The sequence below is a fragment of the Takifugu flavidus genome, chromosome 22, assembly GCF_003711565.1.
Source record: "Takifugu flavidus isolate HTHZ2018 chromosome 22, ASM371156v2, whole genome shotgun sequence".
Taxonomy (NCBI): Eukaryota; Metazoa; Chordata; class Actinopteri; order Tetraodontiformes; family Tetraodontidae; genus Takifugu; species Takifugu flavidus.
The window spans coordinates 6,950,916-6,969,178 of record NC_079541.1 but is presented as its reverse complement, the minus strand read 5'-3'; the positions used below and the strand labels follow the sequence as shown (position 1 = coordinate 6,969,178).

At 49.1% G+C, this 18,263-nt stretch overlaps 3 protein-coding genes across 14 annotated transcripts in view; 2 read left to right on the top strand and 1 right to left on the bottom strand.

The window, feature by feature from the left end:
* Positions 1–1,376: 1,376 nt before the first annotated feature.
* Positions 1,377–5,800, top strand: LOC130519252 (peroxisomal succinyl-coenzyme A thioesterase-like). Its single transcript, XM_057022503.1, has 11 exons — positions 1,377–1,527; positions 1,962–2,167; positions 2,233–2,332; positions 2,432–2,622; positions 2,695–2,858; positions 2,955–3,074; positions 3,157–3,239; positions 3,318–3,411; positions 3,493–3,573; positions 3,663–3,789; positions 3,858–5,800. The coding sequence occupies exons 1-11, from the start codon at positions 1,463–1,465 to the stop codon at positions 3,980–3,982; spliced, it is 1,356 nt and encodes a 451-aa protein (XP_056878483.1). The 5' UTR covers positions 1,377–1,462; the 3' UTR covers positions 3,983–5,800.
* On the bottom strand, positions 5,087–7,360 carry rps16 (ribosomal protein S16). The gene is made up of 6 exons (XM_057022504.1): positions 7,275–7,360; positions 7,133–7,184; positions 6,540–6,641; positions 6,358–6,454; positions 6,229–6,276; positions 5,087–5,276 (listed from the first exon to the last, which is right to left on the bottom strand). The coding sequence occupies exons 2-6, from the start codon at positions 7,178–7,180 to the stop codon at positions 5,131–5,133; spliced, it is 441 nt and encodes a 146-aa protein (XP_056878484.1). The 5' UTR covers positions 7,181–7,184; positions 7,275–7,360; the 3' UTR covers positions 5,087–5,130.
* Positions 7,361–16,956: 9,596 nt separating this feature from the next.
* ppp1r12a (protein phosphatase 1, regulatory subunit 12A) overlaps positions 16,957–18,263 on the top strand; it is a 28,969-nt gene continuing 27,662 nt past the window's right edge. For 10 of the 12 annotated variants that reach the window (XM_057022044.1, XM_057022046.1, XM_057022043.1 and 7 more), the window contains exon 1: positions 16,957–17,285. In XM_057022044.1, coding sequence (XP_056878024.1) covers positions 17,049–17,285 — 237 coding nt within the window. In that variant the 5' untranslated portion in view covers positions 16,957–17,048. The remainder of the gene's footprint in view (positions 17,286–18,263) is intronic. The other 2 variants (XM_057022051.1, XM_057022045.1) reach the window with 1 other exon arrangement.

Genomic DNA, 18,263 nt, shown 5'->3' with positions numbered 1-18,263 from the left:
ATGACACACAAAAATCTCAAAGAAGGAGCTTAACACAAAGCTAACATGGCTTAACTGAATGTGTGCAGAGCTGCTAGCGCACCTGGTTTTGTGGTCACACTAGAGTTGGCTTGGATGGAGAAACACTCTGTGATCTGCCTGATACTTACACTCAGGAGCAAATGCTGACAGGTAAACCAAGATCTTCAGAGGTGGCCTCATGTGAAAAATGTTCACCTACCTGAGATTGACTCTGGGGTCGACCTGTTGATTGGAACAAATGTGCAAAGACCATTGAACACAGTTGTATAATAACTTGTATACTGTATATTGACTTGCATATTGGATAATTTTCTTGTGATACAGGCAAGAAATTCCTCATGCATATTTATAAAAAAAAAAACTTTGAGTGCTGTACCTGCAGGATTACAGGTGTCACCTTCACAGCTACCTCTGGTCAGGTGTCCTGACAGGATCCATGGGCAGGTCATGACACTAAAAACAATTTAAGCATCCTTATTTGGGAATAAGTGACTTAAGATCCTAACAAGACGTGTCAAATATACAAGCTGTAAGCAGCTTTGATTGGCCCTCACACCTCCAAGCTTCTCCAACTTGTTGAGCATAATTTAGAGCAGGGATGAAGAGGATTGGATCAATTGTGTTGGATCACAGCCATTCAGACTAAGAAGTGGTCATTTTCTGTCACCAGCAGGAGGCGCTGCGAATACGGTGGAATATTAATATAGTTCTGCATCCATGACAACAACAAAATCAACTTAATCAACTTTAAAGTCTGGCGTAATGAACTGAATGGCCCGCATGTTATACATAGTATAAAATAATGTTCATTAGAATGTTTTGTCAGTGTTGCAATCCACATAACAGACTTGTCATTGTAGGTTGATCACAGCTCAGCTCAAGGTCCCATTAACACATGTTAATGTTTTGCTACACGTTCTGTGGACACGAGCAGTGCGCGTGTATTAATACTTAATAATAGTTTGGCACACGCGGAACCCCATAACGCGTTTTTGTTGACTTATCTGATAACAGGTCGTACAACAAGTTGAAAATATTGTTCGAGAAAGAAGGAGTTTGTAAAATCAGAGTCGTAAAAGCAGACGTCGATATGGTTTATTTCTTCACACGGTCGGTGGGAAATAATCTAAGACTTGGTGCGGGGGACAGAAATCAAAATATGATTTTGAGATTTTGAGATTCACAAATTTTGTTGGACATGTTGACTGTGTGTGCTTCATACCCTTTTTTAACGGGGGGGGGGGGGGGGGGGGGGGGGGTGAAAATTTAAAGCGTCTGCTGTTTTTACGTGACGTCAGTGAACGCACCACGTCCGCTGGAACTCCAGCATGTTGATAAATCTGTCCGGAGCAGCGGGCCAGCTTTAGCTTATCCGCTAGCACAGCTAAAGGTGCCAAAACAACTAAGGTAAACAAAGTTTAAACTGCTCAGGTGAAGATCAATGAGGTATTTAAGTGCCAAAAGGCTGTGTTTCTTGTATTTTGGATTATATCAACGGAGCTTCAGGTAAGAAATATTCCTATAGTAAACAGCGTTCGAGTGTGGACGTAGAACTCGTGTTGCCTTCAATTTCGGCTTTGTGAATCACTATTTACAAGTGTCGTTGTTAAAGTGGAGGGTTGCCGGTTTAAGTCCGGGTGCGGACAACTTTTCGGAGGTGTTCTGGTCGTTTGGGGGGGGCACCTGTAGAGCACCGCCGAGGTGCCCTTCAGCAAGGGAAGAAACCCCTTCAGACGCACCTTCACCCATAGCTGGGAGAGGCTCCTGCACCCTCCCCATCACCCCGAAATAGATAAAGTGGCCAACAAAAAATATATTTCTATATATATTATATTTCTAAGGCAGTAACAGTTCAGTGCATGATTCAAAGCCTGGTAGTTCACGGATCCACCATGCAGTGGTTCCCAGTAAAGATTCCCTGTGGTTTTCTTCCTCTGCAGACCTTTAGCGACCATGTCTCAGAGCTGCTTGCCAATCATCTCCGCTCACCCGTCTCGCGCCCTGGTCGATGAGAAGATCAAGGTGTGCGTTGAGAATCTGCCACCAGGACTCCCAGTGACACTTCACTCCCTCCACCACTCGGAGGACAAAGACTACTGGGAGGCTTTCGGTCACTACATCAGCGATCACAGAGGAGCGGTCTCAGGTGAGTGTGTCCACGCCTGAAAACCACGCTCCGCGTCCATTTTTGACATCTCCCTGGTTCTGCAGTGGCAGATGATCTGAGTTTTGGAGGCACGTACAAGGGAAAGGAGGAGATGGGGTTGTTGTGGAGCATGCGGCCAGTGCCAGGCAGCCGTGAAGCTCTCAGGTAAAACACTGAGTCTTTGGTGATCTGACGTTAAGCGTGAATAATACAGATAAAAGCTTCATCCTATGTGGACATTAAAGCCTCTTCATTGTCTGTCAGGTTGAGGAAGATGAACGTCTGCAGCCCTTTCTTGGTCAACATCTCCGTCCACAGTGGACATGTGACTGAAGGCTTCATGGAGCGCACTCCTCTGGCCGCCACGCTCATAGAGAGATGGTACATGGCTCCAGGGGTCAAGAGGATTAACGTCCAACAGAGAGGGGTGCGCGGGACCCTCTTCTTGCCTCCAGGTGCACCTGAGTGACCTTTTCTGGACTCCTCTGTGCTTCAGATCTGTCCTGAGCTCTACTTTGTTATGACAGGTCCAGGACCGTACCCTGGGCTGCTGGACATGTGGGGCGGTGGCGGAGGCCTGATCGAGTATCGGTCAGCACTGCTAGCATCCAGAGGCTACGTATCATTGGCGCTGGAGTATATCAAACCTGATGAGCTGCAGTCCGCTGAGCTCGCGTTCAGTTATTTTGAGGTTTGTGTTATTTTTCCTTTAAATTGTCCCCACAAGTTCCGATTTTTGGAATATGTTCCCTTTAAAAAAAACATTGTATTGTCTGCTTCTGCACAGACTGCATTTAACATCATTAAAGAACATCCCCGGGTGATATCGGACCGAGTCGGACTGTTCGGTCTGTCTCTCGGCTCGATTGTGTCCTTCTTGTTGGCAGCTGAGAGCATCGTCGTCAAGGCAAGATTTGTTCTTCTTTACCTCTTTGTTTTAAACCATATAAACGGACCAACAAATGTGTTTTATGTGTCTGTGTTTTTAGCCTTCGTGCTGTGTTTGTGTCAGCGGCAGCCACATGAGCACTCACTTGAACATCCTTAAAGGTTTCGGCAACATAATATCCGTGTATGTGTTCTGGCCTGGCACATGAACGCATCGTGTGACGTTTGCAGCAAAGGTTGATGCAACATTTTTTAATTACAGTCAGCAGGACCTGATACGCCTGGACGAGAACAACCATCAAGTATGGAGAGACATGTCCTTAGAGATACTGAGAAACTCCACAAATACCATTGACGTGAGTTTGACCTTCGTCGTGGCGGCACCTATAAAGTTGTTAGAGATGGAACCGACTTTCAAAGGTGCCTTTTTCTGCAAGGTTGGGAAAATAGAGTGTCCGGTGTTGTTGGTCAACGGGTGTGATGATCAAAACTGGGCCGTGGAGGAGTACGCCAAAGACGTGAGTAGACACACACACACACAGCCTGCACAATGGACACGTGTATCAAATGTTAATGTTTCCCGTTTGTCTTGACCTTTGACCCCCAGATCCTCCAGCAGATGAAAAACGCCGGAAATGAGCACCTGCTGACGCTGGTTCAGTATCCAGAGGCTGGGCATCTGATCGAGCCGCCGTACACGCCTCACTTTAGGTTCTCCAGGTTCAGTAAGGACGGTGAGTGTGAAGCTGCCTTTGGGTTTGTTCCCTTTCCACACGTTTCTGAGCCCTGATTTGCTTTGCAGCGATTGTTGTGTGGGGGGGGGCGACCAAACCCCATTCAGACGCTCAGGAGGACTCCTGGAGGAAGATCCTGGCCTTTTTACAGCAGCACCTGTACTCCAACCAGACTCCCCGTGCCAGGATGTGACCGGCGCTCACAGAAAGGCTGATGATGAAATCTGCCCCCCATTAGCTTATTTCACGTCACTCCTGGATCACAGGTGTCGCCTACAGTGACCTGTGGTCAGGTATCCCGACAGGGTCCACGGGCAGGTCATGACACTCAAAACAGTTAAGTGTCCTTACTTGGGAATACTTGAAATTGCCATTTAAGCTAAGAGGCGTCAAATATAACACAAGCTTGCGACATTGACGTACAAAAACCACTTTTCCTAACTTTTTGTCACACGCGTTTTATTGCGAATTCTCCTGAATATGACGGTGACCTGACTCGATCCCCATCTGGAGCCCGTTTTAAGTCGCAGGTGTAGAAATAAACCAAAATTTGCCACGTCAATCAGAACGGACGCCTTCCTTTTTTTAATGTTAGAATAAATCATGTAGGAGTGAGAACCCTTCACAATTCCAGATCAAATTGTGGCACAGATGTTGTTCCAGGAGGCTTCACATCTTTTAATATGCAGAATCTCCAAATCGATGAGCATAGATTAGAGCTGGGATGGTGATCATTGGATCAATCGACCATTTCCGGTCACCAGCAGGGGGCGCCGTGAGTAAAGTGGATTTTTAATGTACCGGTACTGTAATTCTGCATCCTGGACTGAACCCTCATGTCAAGAAAATTCCTAGATTTCTGAACCTTTGTCATTTACACGTACATGGGACCAAAATCGTGTTTCTCTTCTGTACAATTAGACATAAGTTAAACATGTTACGCAATCAAAGAAACATGAAAGTGTGGTGTAATGAGTTGAATGTTACTTGTGGTATAAAATAATCCTGTTGAGATCGAGTGTCCCCGGTGTTTGTGGCGAGGAGTGAGCGGAGGCGTTGCTCAGCTTCAGACGGATCAAGACTGGCGGTTAGGGGAAGACGCTGCTGCTCAAACTGGTCACAGTCGTTTTAAACCATGTTACCGAGACGTTTAAGCTGATTTCACCAGTCCCCCCCCCCCCAGCAGTTGGTGGCGCTCCTGCAGCCACACCATTTTAGCTATTTGCAAGTTTGTAACAATTTGAGATGGCCACAAAAGTATTTAGTTTACAGCTTCAAACACACAAAGGACACGTGATGAATATTTCATTCCTCCATTTATTATCAAAGGGTACGGGGGGGTTAACGGTAGGACTTCTGGTAACGAGCACGGGCTCCAGGTCCACCGAACTTCTTGGACTCGCAGCGACGTGGGTCGGCGACCAGCAGGGTCCTGTCGTACTGGATCAGGATGTCTTTGATCTCTTTCTTGGAAGCCTCATCGACATCTGCCACAACAACAAATCCAACAGGTTTAGTGAGGAGGGAACCAGAACTACCCTTAAGACTAGTTTATCAATTTAGAGGTACTGTCTGCACAGGGCTGGCCCGTGTCCCGGGCTCGTCCCCGTATATTAATGGTGGTCTGAAGGCGAGACGATTCCACCACACCGGTGTTACTCATTATATCATTATTACGCTGTCCGCTCTGCTGCTCTGACCAGGGGCAGATCACGCTGCGCTCCTTAAACAGAACTCCATGTTCAGGTGCACTTCTGACTCAGCACAATACAGGTTTGAAAACCGTGGCTATGCCAGGGAGGTTTTGCTGCGCTCAGCCAATCATGCACAGTATTCTTTGGCGTACACATGTTAATGCTGCTGTCATGTAATAATTACCACTGTTGTGTGTGTGAATATCAACCCATGTTGTACTAACAAACAGCAGCCCGGTGAATCGCTTGATCGTTCAATTTCCAGTACTTTCATTATAATTTGATGAAAAACTTGATTAAAGTTGTTTTGAAGCTGGTGTGAGACTTGTTACGACTAACACAATCACAGTCTGCAAAGTTACTGTTGTAATAAGCCCAAGCAGCCTTTAAAAAAAGCTTTTATATCTGAATATTCTGTACAGTGATGCTGATCCAGTTTTAACTGGAGGTGCCACTGTCAACATGCATTTTTTGGACTTGTGGGAACACGTCCGACTTCTCTCAAGCACCAATCATGTGCTTCATCCAACATTCAGGTTTGGTCCCGTGAATGCCCCAACAGCCTTGAACCGTCATACACCAGAGCCACGGTCACGTCTCTGAACCTTTCCAAGTACACTTTTTACAGCACTCCCAAGTATACGTCACAAATATGAACAGCGTAAACATAATATTGTTTGAAATGCATCACCTAATGCACAGACAATGAGGCATCATCAAGGTTGTGGCACATGAATATACTCACATTTCTGGTAGTAGGCGACCAGGGCTTTAGAGATGGCCTGGCGGATGGCTGTAAAATACAAAACCATTGGGTTAAAAAACAACACCAGGATTTATTTCATCTTTTGGAAAACGTGAATTTTCTTCTGACCGTAGACTTGTGCGACACGTCCGCCACCCTTCACTCTGACTCTGATGTCAACTCCAGCAAAGCGCTCCTTCCCCAGCAGCAACACGGGCTCCAGGAGCTGCCGGAACACACAGATTTCAGCCCATGATCACACATAAAAGCCGATTTAAAGGCCCACTGCATCTTCCCAGTCTGGAACTCACCTTGTACTGGAGGGTGGCAGGCTCCAACATCTCCAGAGGTTTGCCATTAACCTTCAGAAGGCCATTCCCCCTCTTGCAGTGGGCAACCGCTGTGGCAGTTTTCTGTGACAAGTATAACATGGTTTCCAATCACAATCAAACTAAAAGATCATCTCGTCGTATTTCAACCTATATATTTTAGACTAACTGTTTTCTGAGGTCCCTTTGTGGTATTAATCTGACTAATGTCAGTAACTGGCAGGACAAATTGGAGCAGCTTCTAGTAGTTCGTGTCAGTCCAGGAGAAACCATTAAAAATACGGCCCTTTAGCAACCAGGCTAGCCTGGAACGCTAACCCGATTCAACACAATGCGGGGGGGGGACAACCGGTGAAACACCCATAAAACGGACGAACAAGTACTGTACATTTAAGACCGTTCCCAGGTAATACGTTCAAAGTTTTCTTAGTAAGTTTTAGAGCTACAGCTGCAATTTATCGGTTAGGAATCAAGCGATGCACGACTTTTCTGTGCAAGCTACGATGGCTAAAGTATGCTAGCATGACATGTTAGCCACAAATCCACACGTGGAAGAAGTTATTCATTCAACCTACCTTACGTCCAAAAACCTGGACAGATTGTAATGGACCTTTTGCTGGCATGTTTCTGAAACACACAAACAACGATATTTACTCATTTAGCCAGCGAACGTGCGTCATTTTAATCGTTAAACGAAGACCAGCTTGTAGCACATACCGTCTTCAGCTAGGGTGCCGTACGGAGAGACCGACAGGGTTTCACAGGCAGAACATCAGGGTCTGTCGCACGACAATTCAGACCTGCTTTGCGGTAGAATTTACGACAGTTACTTTCGCTCAACCTCCATTTCACACAAATTGGGTTTTTTAAAACGTCAAAAACATTAAAATATTTTACCAGGATGCACTAAAGTGTGCATAGCTTTCTCGACTCAAGCTGCATACGAGCATCACCAAAGTTAATTCGTTGCTCTCTGGCCAGCCGACGCACAGTGAGTTTATATTTTATTTATAGATTACCGGTAAATACTACAATATAAACAAATCATTATTTTCCAAAATACATGTCAGGTTTAAAGCGTCTATTGTTGCTGCAATAGTGCTCCAAACACCACCAAAATAATTAATATCACTTCCCCTCTCCAGTCTTATAATAGAAGAGGTCTTTTAAATCGTTTATTTAATAAACGAATAGACCCCCCCCCCCCCCCCCCCACACACACACACACTCCTCATTCAACGATATCTAATGAAAAACATCTGTATAAGAAGCTTTTACACAGATTTCCTCGACAGACGACCTGGAAAGATGAGTGGAATGTTCACAGAAACGTGTCTGTCTAAACAACATAAACCAGAAGCCACGCCGTTCAGCTGCCAAAGTAAAAGCAGTCACACTAGAAAAATGCACCCAACACCTGGATCGTAGTTAAAGCAGATGCACCGTGACAGTATGAAAAATAAGACAATAATATCGATCGTTTCTACCTTCCGGAAGTTCAGAAAATGTTGAAACTGTCTAAATCTGTACGCAACAGCTCCACCTGGTGTTTACTATCTGTAATTACACCATTTACACACACGCCATTGATATTTAACCACGATTGTTGTCTGGGAGACATTAGTGCGCAGCATTTTTCATCATATTCCCTGCATCTTGTTTTCATCAGTGAACATTTTTTAGCTTGTGGTGAGATAAATAAATAAATCCACTGAGATTACTTGGTTCCGCATAGTTTTCCGACTATGGGAACCAGGCGCAACATGGGGGGAAAAGGAAGTTGGGGTAGCTTTGGGGATTTTAAACTGTATTCCTACGCTTGAGACACGGGTCTGACTGGACCACAGCGGCGGACATTGTTGACCCGGCCAAAGTGGACCCGGCCAAACTGGACCCTGCAGCTTGTGGGAGGAAAAACGTCCCCTTTGTTCTTCCTAAAGATTTCGCAAACAAGGAGTCTTTGTGGTGATTTAGGGTGAAAAGGGGAGAGAGACACTTGTCATGAATCCTGAGCACGCACGCACGCACACACACACCCTGCAGTGTGACTCTGGAGGCAGCTTCAAGCCACAGGCTCATACCGTTAAAGGAGGGATGCAGTGCTGCCATTCCAGGGTCGGAGAAGGACTGAAGATAGATAGCATCTTGGGAATCTGTATACAGTGGTGTGAGTCATGTGTGCGGCGTGCAGTACCTACCTATACTTGACATTTACTACAGTCAGACTGGTGTTTATAGTGTCCACCAGGCACCTGGCTTCTTTTATTGTCAGCGGGAACGTCTGCGCCCCTCAGGCCTCCTCAGCTTTTGGAATGGCTTGTTCTTCTTTCTCTCTTAATTTTCCACATTTCCTGAACTTCAAACTCAACCCTGGAGCCTAAATCAAGTGAAGATTATTTGATCTACCTTGGTTGTGGTCCGTGTGCAGCGATCTATAGAAATACTCGCACCCTCTGTTCTTAATTCAACTCTTGGCCACCAGGGGGCGGTCAACTGGACCGAGAACCTATTTCAGTAAACCCGAACTCTGATTTTATCAGGATTTGATACACAGGAGCAGCGTGATGCGTGACCAGCATCCCTTCTGACGTGTGTTCCATCCTCATGCGCGAGTACGGCAGGAGGATCTCCACGGCAACGTGCCGCAGCAGCGCGTGGGCGTGTTGTTCAGGGAGGCAGGAGAACGCCAGAAGGTGAAGAAGAGGAGTGATGGTTGGACAACAATAGCAACGGGACAGTTTCGGAGGCGGACGTCATCAGCAGACGTGTTGCTGGTCCTGCACCCCCCCACCAAATCTGAGTTCCGTCTCCAGCCTGATCCAGTCAGTGCAGGGATCTTACTGACTGGGGGGCACCTGCTTTCACCTTTACGGTTCTACAGATGTGTGTGTGGTTTGGAGGGGGGGGGGCAGTGCTACATCACCATCTGCACAGGAAGTGCCTTAAAGCTGCGGATTCCTCCATTTCCTGCAGTCAGTGAAACCGCTGGTCCCCCTCACAGCGCCGCCACCGCGTGCTCTCGGGTCACCACCGTGGTCACCGGCGCTTTCAGGGGAACCTGGGCCCCTATAACCCCCCCCCCCCCCGTCTTTATCTGTGCTGCTGAAATGGCAAATAAATCCTAAATTTCAGGGGGAGGAGGGGAGGCTGCACTCATCCAGTAAAAGACCCGGCAGTAAATAAAGAGCGCGCCATATATGGGCATTTCCTCTCCGCGGCCGTATGGAAACACATCACCTGGAGGCGCGACCTCCCCGACCTTGTCCTGTCACAGCACCCTGAGCAGGAGACAACGCTCGCAGATTTACAGGGAGGAGACGCCGTTCCCGGCTGCTCCCGGCTGGCCGCGGCGCCTGGCGTGACCATAATAGGCCCTGCCTGGGTTGGAAAAGCGTCGCTTGTAATTGAAAGTTCCCCCCGAGCGAGAAGAAGATCCGCTAAAACCCTGGTGGGCGGGGAGGCCGGCAGGGGCGCAGAGGTTCTGTGAGGGATACAGAACCTCGGGTCACCGCGGCAACGGGAGAAAACTCTTTCAGGGCTCACGGGGCAGAAAAGCGTCTCGCCTGAGGAGCAGCGGCGAGCCGCCGGGCCGGCGGATCACGGACGTCTTACCTTTTATATCCCTGCGCGGGGGGCCGTGAATAGATCCCTTCATCCCCGCCATCGCCCTAATCAATGAGGGACTCTCCTAAACCGTCCTTTAGGTCACACTCTCTGCCCCTGACCTGCAGCTGGAGCTTTACCTCCCTCCTCAGGGTCTGGCGTTAGTGTTAAAATAGGCTGCTGTGGTGATCAGAGACAAAGGAGGAGACCCAGTTAGAACCCTGGAACCGCTCCACCCAAACTAATCCATTTCAGAAGCATGCCAGACCTTCCCGAACGTCCCGCCCACATCAGTATAAAAAGGATGTCGCCACCACGAATCACCCATCAAAGCCTGAGGTACCCAAAAGGCCGCTACCCCACCCGCCGCCGCGTCATGGCAGCAGTAAATATTGACGTCCGACTCTGTGGGTGACGGCCCTAAAACGTAGCCCGGTATCGAACCCGGGTTGGGACCTGAGCCCCCTCCATTAATTTGCCTATTTCAGCACACGTTTAACCTGTTAGCCTCATGTGGCTACAGGCTAATTCCAACGCCGCATCACAGCGCCGCTAAAGTACTGATACTGGTTTGATTTGGATACTTTCATTATTTCTGTGGAAACTGGAGAGTAATTAAACGTGTGTTAGCCGCCATCAGCGCCTCCTTGGACGGTCGAGCTGTGAGGAGCTTGTGGCAGACGTTATGGCAGAGTGTTAGCTAGAGCCACTGAGCTAATTAGCTAGCCTTGACAAACATGAAAGTGTCAGCTGGTCAGGTTGGACGCAAACAACAGCACCTGTCTGCGGGGTGATACGTCACTCCTCGCTGCCGCTGACAACGTGCTTACATGGACAACGTCTCCTGACGTTTTCGCCGAGTAGCTCCTCAAACGGACGCGTCGATCATCGCCAAACAGCACCGACTGCCCTTTGATTTGACTTTTTTATTTGATTTACAGCATTCAGCAGGAGAAGAAGCCGTTATTTTAACTGGCCGCCCTTAAAATGTCTCTAATCTGAGGTCTCGGAGCAGCGATTTGTTAGCTCAGCTGATCTGGCGGTGGCGCCGCATCAAACTCGCCAACACGTCGGCCTCGCGTTGGGCTCATTCGTCCTCGCCATCACCCACGCTGCTATACGTCCTCTCAATCACCTCTCTCGGCCTGCCCACGGGATCGGCTCCACTCACCCGCCGGCCCGCTTGCACATGCGCACGTGTGACGCGGGTTAAGGTTCACGGGCGTCTGGACGGGGGCGGTGGGGCGAGGGAGGGGCACGCGGGTTAAGGTTCACGGGCGTCTTGGACGGGGGCGGTGGGGCGAGGGAGGGGCACCAATAGCGCCTCAGCGTCACCATCACACCAAAGCCTCCTTTATTCATCTCTCCAGTGGAAGATGTGACACAGAAACGAATGCCCCCCTACACACACACACACACACCCACCCACGCACACACACACTCTGCTTGTGCCTGCACACACGCTAAAATGTCAAGTACGGGATGAAATGTGACCTTTCCGACGTGGCTGATTGGCTCGTTGTCTTGCGTTTAGCGCTAGCATCACTCTCTGGGAGCGCGGTGGGGGTTTTAAACGCAGATGATGTCCCGGACGTCTTTCCCGGGGTGTCTGCGAGCGTTCCAGGCTCTCAGGGGTGAGAGAAGATGGAAGCTCTGATGGGAAAGTGGGCCAGCACTCTCAGCCCTCCACTGGAGAGCTCCTTAAAAGGCCTGGAGAGATGATGTCGTCGGCTCTTTTCCTCCCCCCCTCCACCGCCGTTATGTTTTTCCCCTCCTTCCAGAAGCCCGGCAGCAGCTTTGGTGGAAGCCATCGTGCACATCAAACGCGCGACAGTGATGACTTCACCCGGCTGAAATAAGGCCTCCATCCATCCGAATCTGGGAAGACCCGTAACGAAAGACCGAATTTCCCAGAGTGCTTTGCTGCAGTGGCCGAGGCCGCCCGAGCTGAAGTAGTCCGTCAGGTTTTACAATGTTATAAACAGTGTTGTAAAAGCACCCACAACTCAAAGTGGAGTAAGAGTAAAGATGTCACGCTGAGAATTACGTCGGTAAAGTGAAAGTCAGCTCCTGGAATAAGCAAAAGTTTCTGCACTCAAACATATATTTAAAGATATTTATTCATATCCTGTAAATAATGAACAGTTGTCCCGCTTATTAGCAGCGGTTAGCCAGGAAGTACGTGTTTAGGGGTTAGCTAGCGAGCCAGTTTGTCACGCTAATGCTACGTCCTGTGATACAAGTTCCCTTTTATTTATGAACCAAAAGCAGAAATGAGGAGGAGATGCAACACCAGTGACACGACAGAGAAGCAGAAGTGATGTTTTGCAAGTTTCGCTGCCTCGTCCGACCAATCGGAGCGTCCCAAACACGTCAGAGAGCGAGCGTCTCCTGGCTGTTGCAGCAAGTCTGACTGTGTTTTTCCATCGAAAGGTCAAGAACCACTTTATGTACACAATGCACGTTAGTCCAAAGCAGACCGCCGCGCCCCGTCTGACCGCCCCAGGTGAGCCTCCAGAAGGCGACGCCACCTCGCCCCGATCTCTGAGTCATCTGCCGTTATCTGGGGAACGTTCTTCACGCGTTTCATGGACATATATGTCCCAGGACGTTGACATCTTTGCTATTTTTAGCGCCGCTGGAGGTTGTTATAATAATGATGTCAGGGGGGCTTTGAAAATAAATCTGTGTTTATTCCTGCTCTCTATTCATGTTGTGTTTGTTTGTGTTTATTCGTGTATCGAACCAGCTGTTTTTGGGGGCCGATTCCTTTTAGCGGCTCATTTCGGCTCAGCTGCACTTCAGCCTGCTGGAAACATGTTTACGGACCTTCTTTGTAAAATGCTTTGATGCGGCAGCGTTTTGGACGGGTGAACGCCGTGTTATATCTGCTCTCATGTGGAAAAGGTAGAGAAAGACTTTCTCCTGCTTCTTTATGTTGCAGAAGTTAGCAATGACGGCAACGTCACATGTTCCTGAACAACGTATGCGGGATTGAAGGGGGCCAGCAGCACAAGTGACACTTGTGGTATCTATTTTTAGCCATCGCTTCCTCTGTGAAGTGTGTGTGGCTGGATCAACATCATTTCAATGCAACTAACTCTGCACGTCCCGTCAGTGAGCAAACATCTTGGGCTGATGCTAGCAAGCACCATTGATGTTGGACTAAACTAGCATGGCTAATGGTGATCACTGTCAAATTGTCTTTTCATTCTCTATTCAGGACGTGTCCTCAGCTGGAGATCAAGGGCTAATCTAGTCAAGGGAAAATGGCAGCGCCCACCTTACCGGACTCGCTTCGTAAACGTTCTCAGGCTAATTTAGAGCAACAATAGCAAACAAGGCGTCTGTTGTAACCAGCGGCAGATTTAAGGATTAGCCAAGTCGCGAGAGACGAGCACCGGGAAGCAAAATAAATCACACCTGTTAACGGAAACGTGAGGCGACGAGCTGCCCGTGTTAGATGAGACGGCCCGCGTGACCTTTGACCCAAGAGAATGCAGCCACCGGGCTCGCACCCCGTGATCGCCGACTGTGGGGTTGAGTTGAGTTCACAGTGTGCGAGTGGTATTTAAACCTGATATGGCCGAGAGGCTTTAAATGCTGAGCGCGGCTCTGTTTTTCCGCCTATGCTTCTTTTCATCAAGGCGAATGGAAATAATGAGGGAGGTGGAGGAGGGGAAGGGGGCGCTAAATCAGGAACACTGAAGCAGACAGACCAAAGATTTGAAAAGATAAAAGGAACAAACTTAGTCGTGGGTGTCATTAGCTCTGAGGCAGACGCCTCACGGGTGCTGCCATCTTGTTTTGATGATGTCATTTGCGGTGCAATAACGACCGGGAAGTTGTGACATAATCCGCTTCATGTTGTTGAATTGGTGATGCCGATAGCAGCTGTATGCTAACACAAGGTATCTCTGCAGCCCACGCTAATGCTGCTAGCGGAGAGGCTTTCGACCCCAGAATGCTCTGTTTTCTGCTAGATCTGGCCAAAGCGTCATCATCTGGCTGGAGGCCAGTATTTATAATTTACCAGCAAATAATGACGACGGTCTTGTTTGCGCGGTTTGGGATGATTCACCATCTCTTCGCGGCTCTTCGCACCAGCCCACGGCAGCAGCTCCAGATTTCGGCCTATTATTATCCCGTTTTCCTCTCAGAAACAAGGTCACTCAGTCTTATGAGGCTGTCGCTGCTCATTTGGCTTTAAAGAAACACGTCCCAGATTCCAACGTGTCCACGTCCTGCGCTCGCTCCCGTGTTTATTTGCGCATACCTGACATGATGGCTGAACGACTGTTGTTGTCATACCGGGGTAATGGGCTGGGATAGAGGGGCAGAACGGAGTGATGCTCCAGCTGCAGAGGTCCTGCAAGTGAGGCCCGCTGCCCTATTTCTGTCTGGAGGGGGCTCAGCTGTTGTCTGGGTGTAGATCACCTCCCGAACGTCCCCCAACCGTTCACCATCTGTCCTGCCATCGCTAACGCAAACAGCTCGCTACCTAGTGCGGCGAGGTATCTGCTAATTCTTGTCAATCGTGGGACCACATGACTCTGGCTCCGCCCACATTGTATCAGTGCATACACGTCCCCATTAGACCAGTTAGTTTGTTCTCTTTTCCCACCATAATCACAGTTTAGCTCTCCCAGCAGGCCAGTTGTACCACCTGGATTAGCAGTCCCGGGTGCTAACATGCTAACCACGTGGTAAATGGAATAAAAACATATTATTTCCTGATAATTAAGGGACTTGGAGGGATTAACAGACCCAAGCATGTAAAGGGGACAGAACACATGTCCCTGCCCCCCCCTCCCAGTGCTATAATCGTCCTTCTCCCCTTTCTCTTTCCATTTCCCTGGGAATAGTCTCAGATTAGCTCAGGGTTGACGTCCTCGTCCCGGTCAGGGTTCTGATGTTTGACAGTAGGTGACGTTCTGCCCTGTTTAACATGTCGTCCAACAGAACGCCAATCTCACCAAAAAAAAAGAAGACACCGTTTCGCCGGTGCATTTCTGTTAACTCTCACCTGATACCGGCGGCCCTGCCGAGCCTCCCGGTCCTCCACCGACTAATTGGACGGGTCTGGAGGGCTGAGCCAGCACCGTCGCCGCCTTTCACCAGATCACTTTTTAAACTTCCTCTGATAACATCAAAGCGGGACTATTTCCATCCGCTCGATAGTGGTGCTGTCTGGAACCACAGAACAGGGAGGAGATGAGTGTGTCGGCGTGACGGCCGCCAATAACAGGGACTGGGTGACAGGGGGGCGTGGGAGCGGGCCGTCTGGCGTCTCTCGGATGGGCCTGACTTGTCCACACTTCAGCGGTCACCCCCCCCCGGAGTGCTGCCCATCTGGGTCACCTGTAAATACACACTGATGGATGCTGACGGATGCTGTATACGGCAGCTACAGGAGGCTAATGAGTATCGGGGGCTTTTTTTAGCTAATAACAGCTGGACAGATGGATAGCCTTAGTACCCAGATGAGCTAACCGGTTGTTCTGCAGGCAGGAGCCAGAAATCTTAGAACTAAGGGTGTAAACAAGCGGTAGCCTGGAGGTGCTTCCAGACTAGAGTGACATTTTCTGACATTCTGCTAGCATAGCTTAGCTTCGGAATAGTAGGAAACCTAGACAGCAGACTACCCTACACTGCTAATTATTTCTAGTCTTTAAGCTAAGCTAACTGGCTGCTGCTTCTGTGACCATGTTTTGGGGTGGATTTCCAGTCAATTCTGTCAAATATTGATATCCCGGCAGGTCCTGCACGTCCTCGCTGACAACATGGCTTCAGACGCAGCTGCTGAGCGACGCTACGTAAACAGGATACTCTGCTGGAAGCTCCACTTCGCCGTGGCACGTGGACATAACTTGACGTGTTTCCACGCCTCCGCCTTGGAGGATTTTAAACGAGCATGAGAGGCTTGCAAGTTTAAAGATGCACGCCTGTTGGAAGCCTTCAAACATGATTCATTTCTCTGATATCTGACCATTAAAGCAGTTTTATCAGAAGGAAACCTGTTGAATATCCTCCATTATCCTCCGTATCACTGAACCAGTCGCTTCCCATGACAGTTCTGTCACATTTGGGATCAGATATCAGCTGCTGGTACCCTCACTGGTTTACCCCCAGTCCTCATGTTTCCATCAATAAAATGGACCTGCATACCAGAGCCGGGCTGGACCAACCTGTCAGGCCATTGTTAAACAGGTGAAGATTGACACGTCCCACTGTAACCAGCCCATTTATCCTTTTACCCAGTTCAACCAGTCTATTTATCCTCTCCCAATGTAATGAGTCCATTTATTTTCTCACCGTGAGTACAGCCAGTTGGTTTGTCCTCTCCCTCCCAGTATAACCAGTTCATTTCTCCTCTCTGCTCAGTTATAAAGCCTGTGTTTTGCCCCACAGGAATCAAGTTCATGTAAAGTCAGTGGATTACATCAGCAGATGCAGTTAACATGTCGTCCCATCATTAGCTGCATGATAAAGATCTATAGTGGATAGTGCAGCTGAATTTACAGTGCAAAAAAAAAAAAGTGACGTGGGGGCAGAGAAAAGATGGAATAAACACTGGTGGTGCGCGCAGCGGAGCCTGTCTGCAGCGGGGAGGCCGTTATGTAATATTTTCAAGCACTCTTGTCTTATTTGGTGTACACACTCGATCGGGGATTAGCCTGCTCATAATCCGCTGGCGGTGACGTCATGCCGCGGCGCCGAGATCTCGCGAGAGTTCGCCCGACAATCCCGCCGCCCTCTCTCTCTTCCTCCGTCGGTGCCCCCTCCTCTCCAGCCCTCCCTTCCCACGCCCCAGTGCGCTGTGGGATAGTGGCACTATAAAGTATATCCTCTCTCGGAGAACGATAAGAAGCCCGAGACTGGAGGGGGATGAAGATGGCGGACGCCAAACAGAAGAGGAACGAGCAGCTAAAGCGATGGATGGGCTCGGAGACGGACCTGGAGCCTCCTATTCTGAAAAAGAAGAAGACGAAGGTGAAGTTCGATGATGGCGCCGTGTTTCTGGCCGCCTGCTCGAGCGGCGATACCGAGGAGGTGCTCCGAATGCTCGACCACGGCGCTGACATCAACTACGCCAATGTGGACGGTCTCACGGCTCTCCACCAGGTTTGTTGCCCCCCCTTCTCTTAGGCGGTCACCGGCCGTGTCGGCTTGGCGAGGCACGAACGTCGGCTGGCTGCTAGCAACTGCTCGCCGTGGAACACCTGTCAAATGGAAGCCATTCTCATCCCGTTGTTTACTTACCTAGCACTCCCGTCCTTTTCCACACACCGTGTTGGACCACCGGTGCCTCGGAGCTCGGTTATGGGGCCCCTAGAACACCGAAACTGCTGATCATCCATGCAGTCCACCTTACAAAGTTGAAATTTCATCATTCGGGGCTACTTTTCACCCCGCAAAACTAGCCTGGCTGTGTCCCTTCTCTCAGTGGGTGCAGTCTAATTGCTGTATCCCAGCCTGTAAAACTGGGTCGCCTTTTCCTTTTTATTTATGTAGATTTGGAGTAAAGGGACAACCGAGGGCGGTGCAGTTGGACCGGGCTAATTTATGCCAGTCGGATCATCGAACGTCAAGAGTTTATCCCGAGTGTGGTTGGTGCAGACGGGATGAATTCCACAGCAATGGCTGGTTCCCGGCTAGCAGGAAAAGTCGTTTTGTTGATAAACCCTCCGCCTCGACCGCGACTAGCGTCTGGAGGGGAAGCTAGCTAGCTTCCGTCTGCCAACGTCAGTGCAGGAACGTTTCACCACCTCCATGTCTACTGTATTTACAGTCTTCTCGGTGTGCTCGGCAGCGATCTGCACAGTAGTTAAAGTGCCATTTAGTTGTAAATACTAGGCAGCTATTTTAGTGCACTATTAGCCAGGCTGACTGGACGCTCCGTTAGCAGGTTAAGCTAGCCGAACGTAGTTGTTTTGGGCGTTTATCTGTGGGTTAATTCATTCCTGCCAGCTGCTCTCGCAATATCTCCTCATTTAATGTTGCGTGACTTTTGACTTTTCGATTATAATGAGGATCATATGTCCCAAATATTGTTCCGTTTGTCTGGAATTTGAGCAATGCTAAGCTAATCCCTTGCCCGCT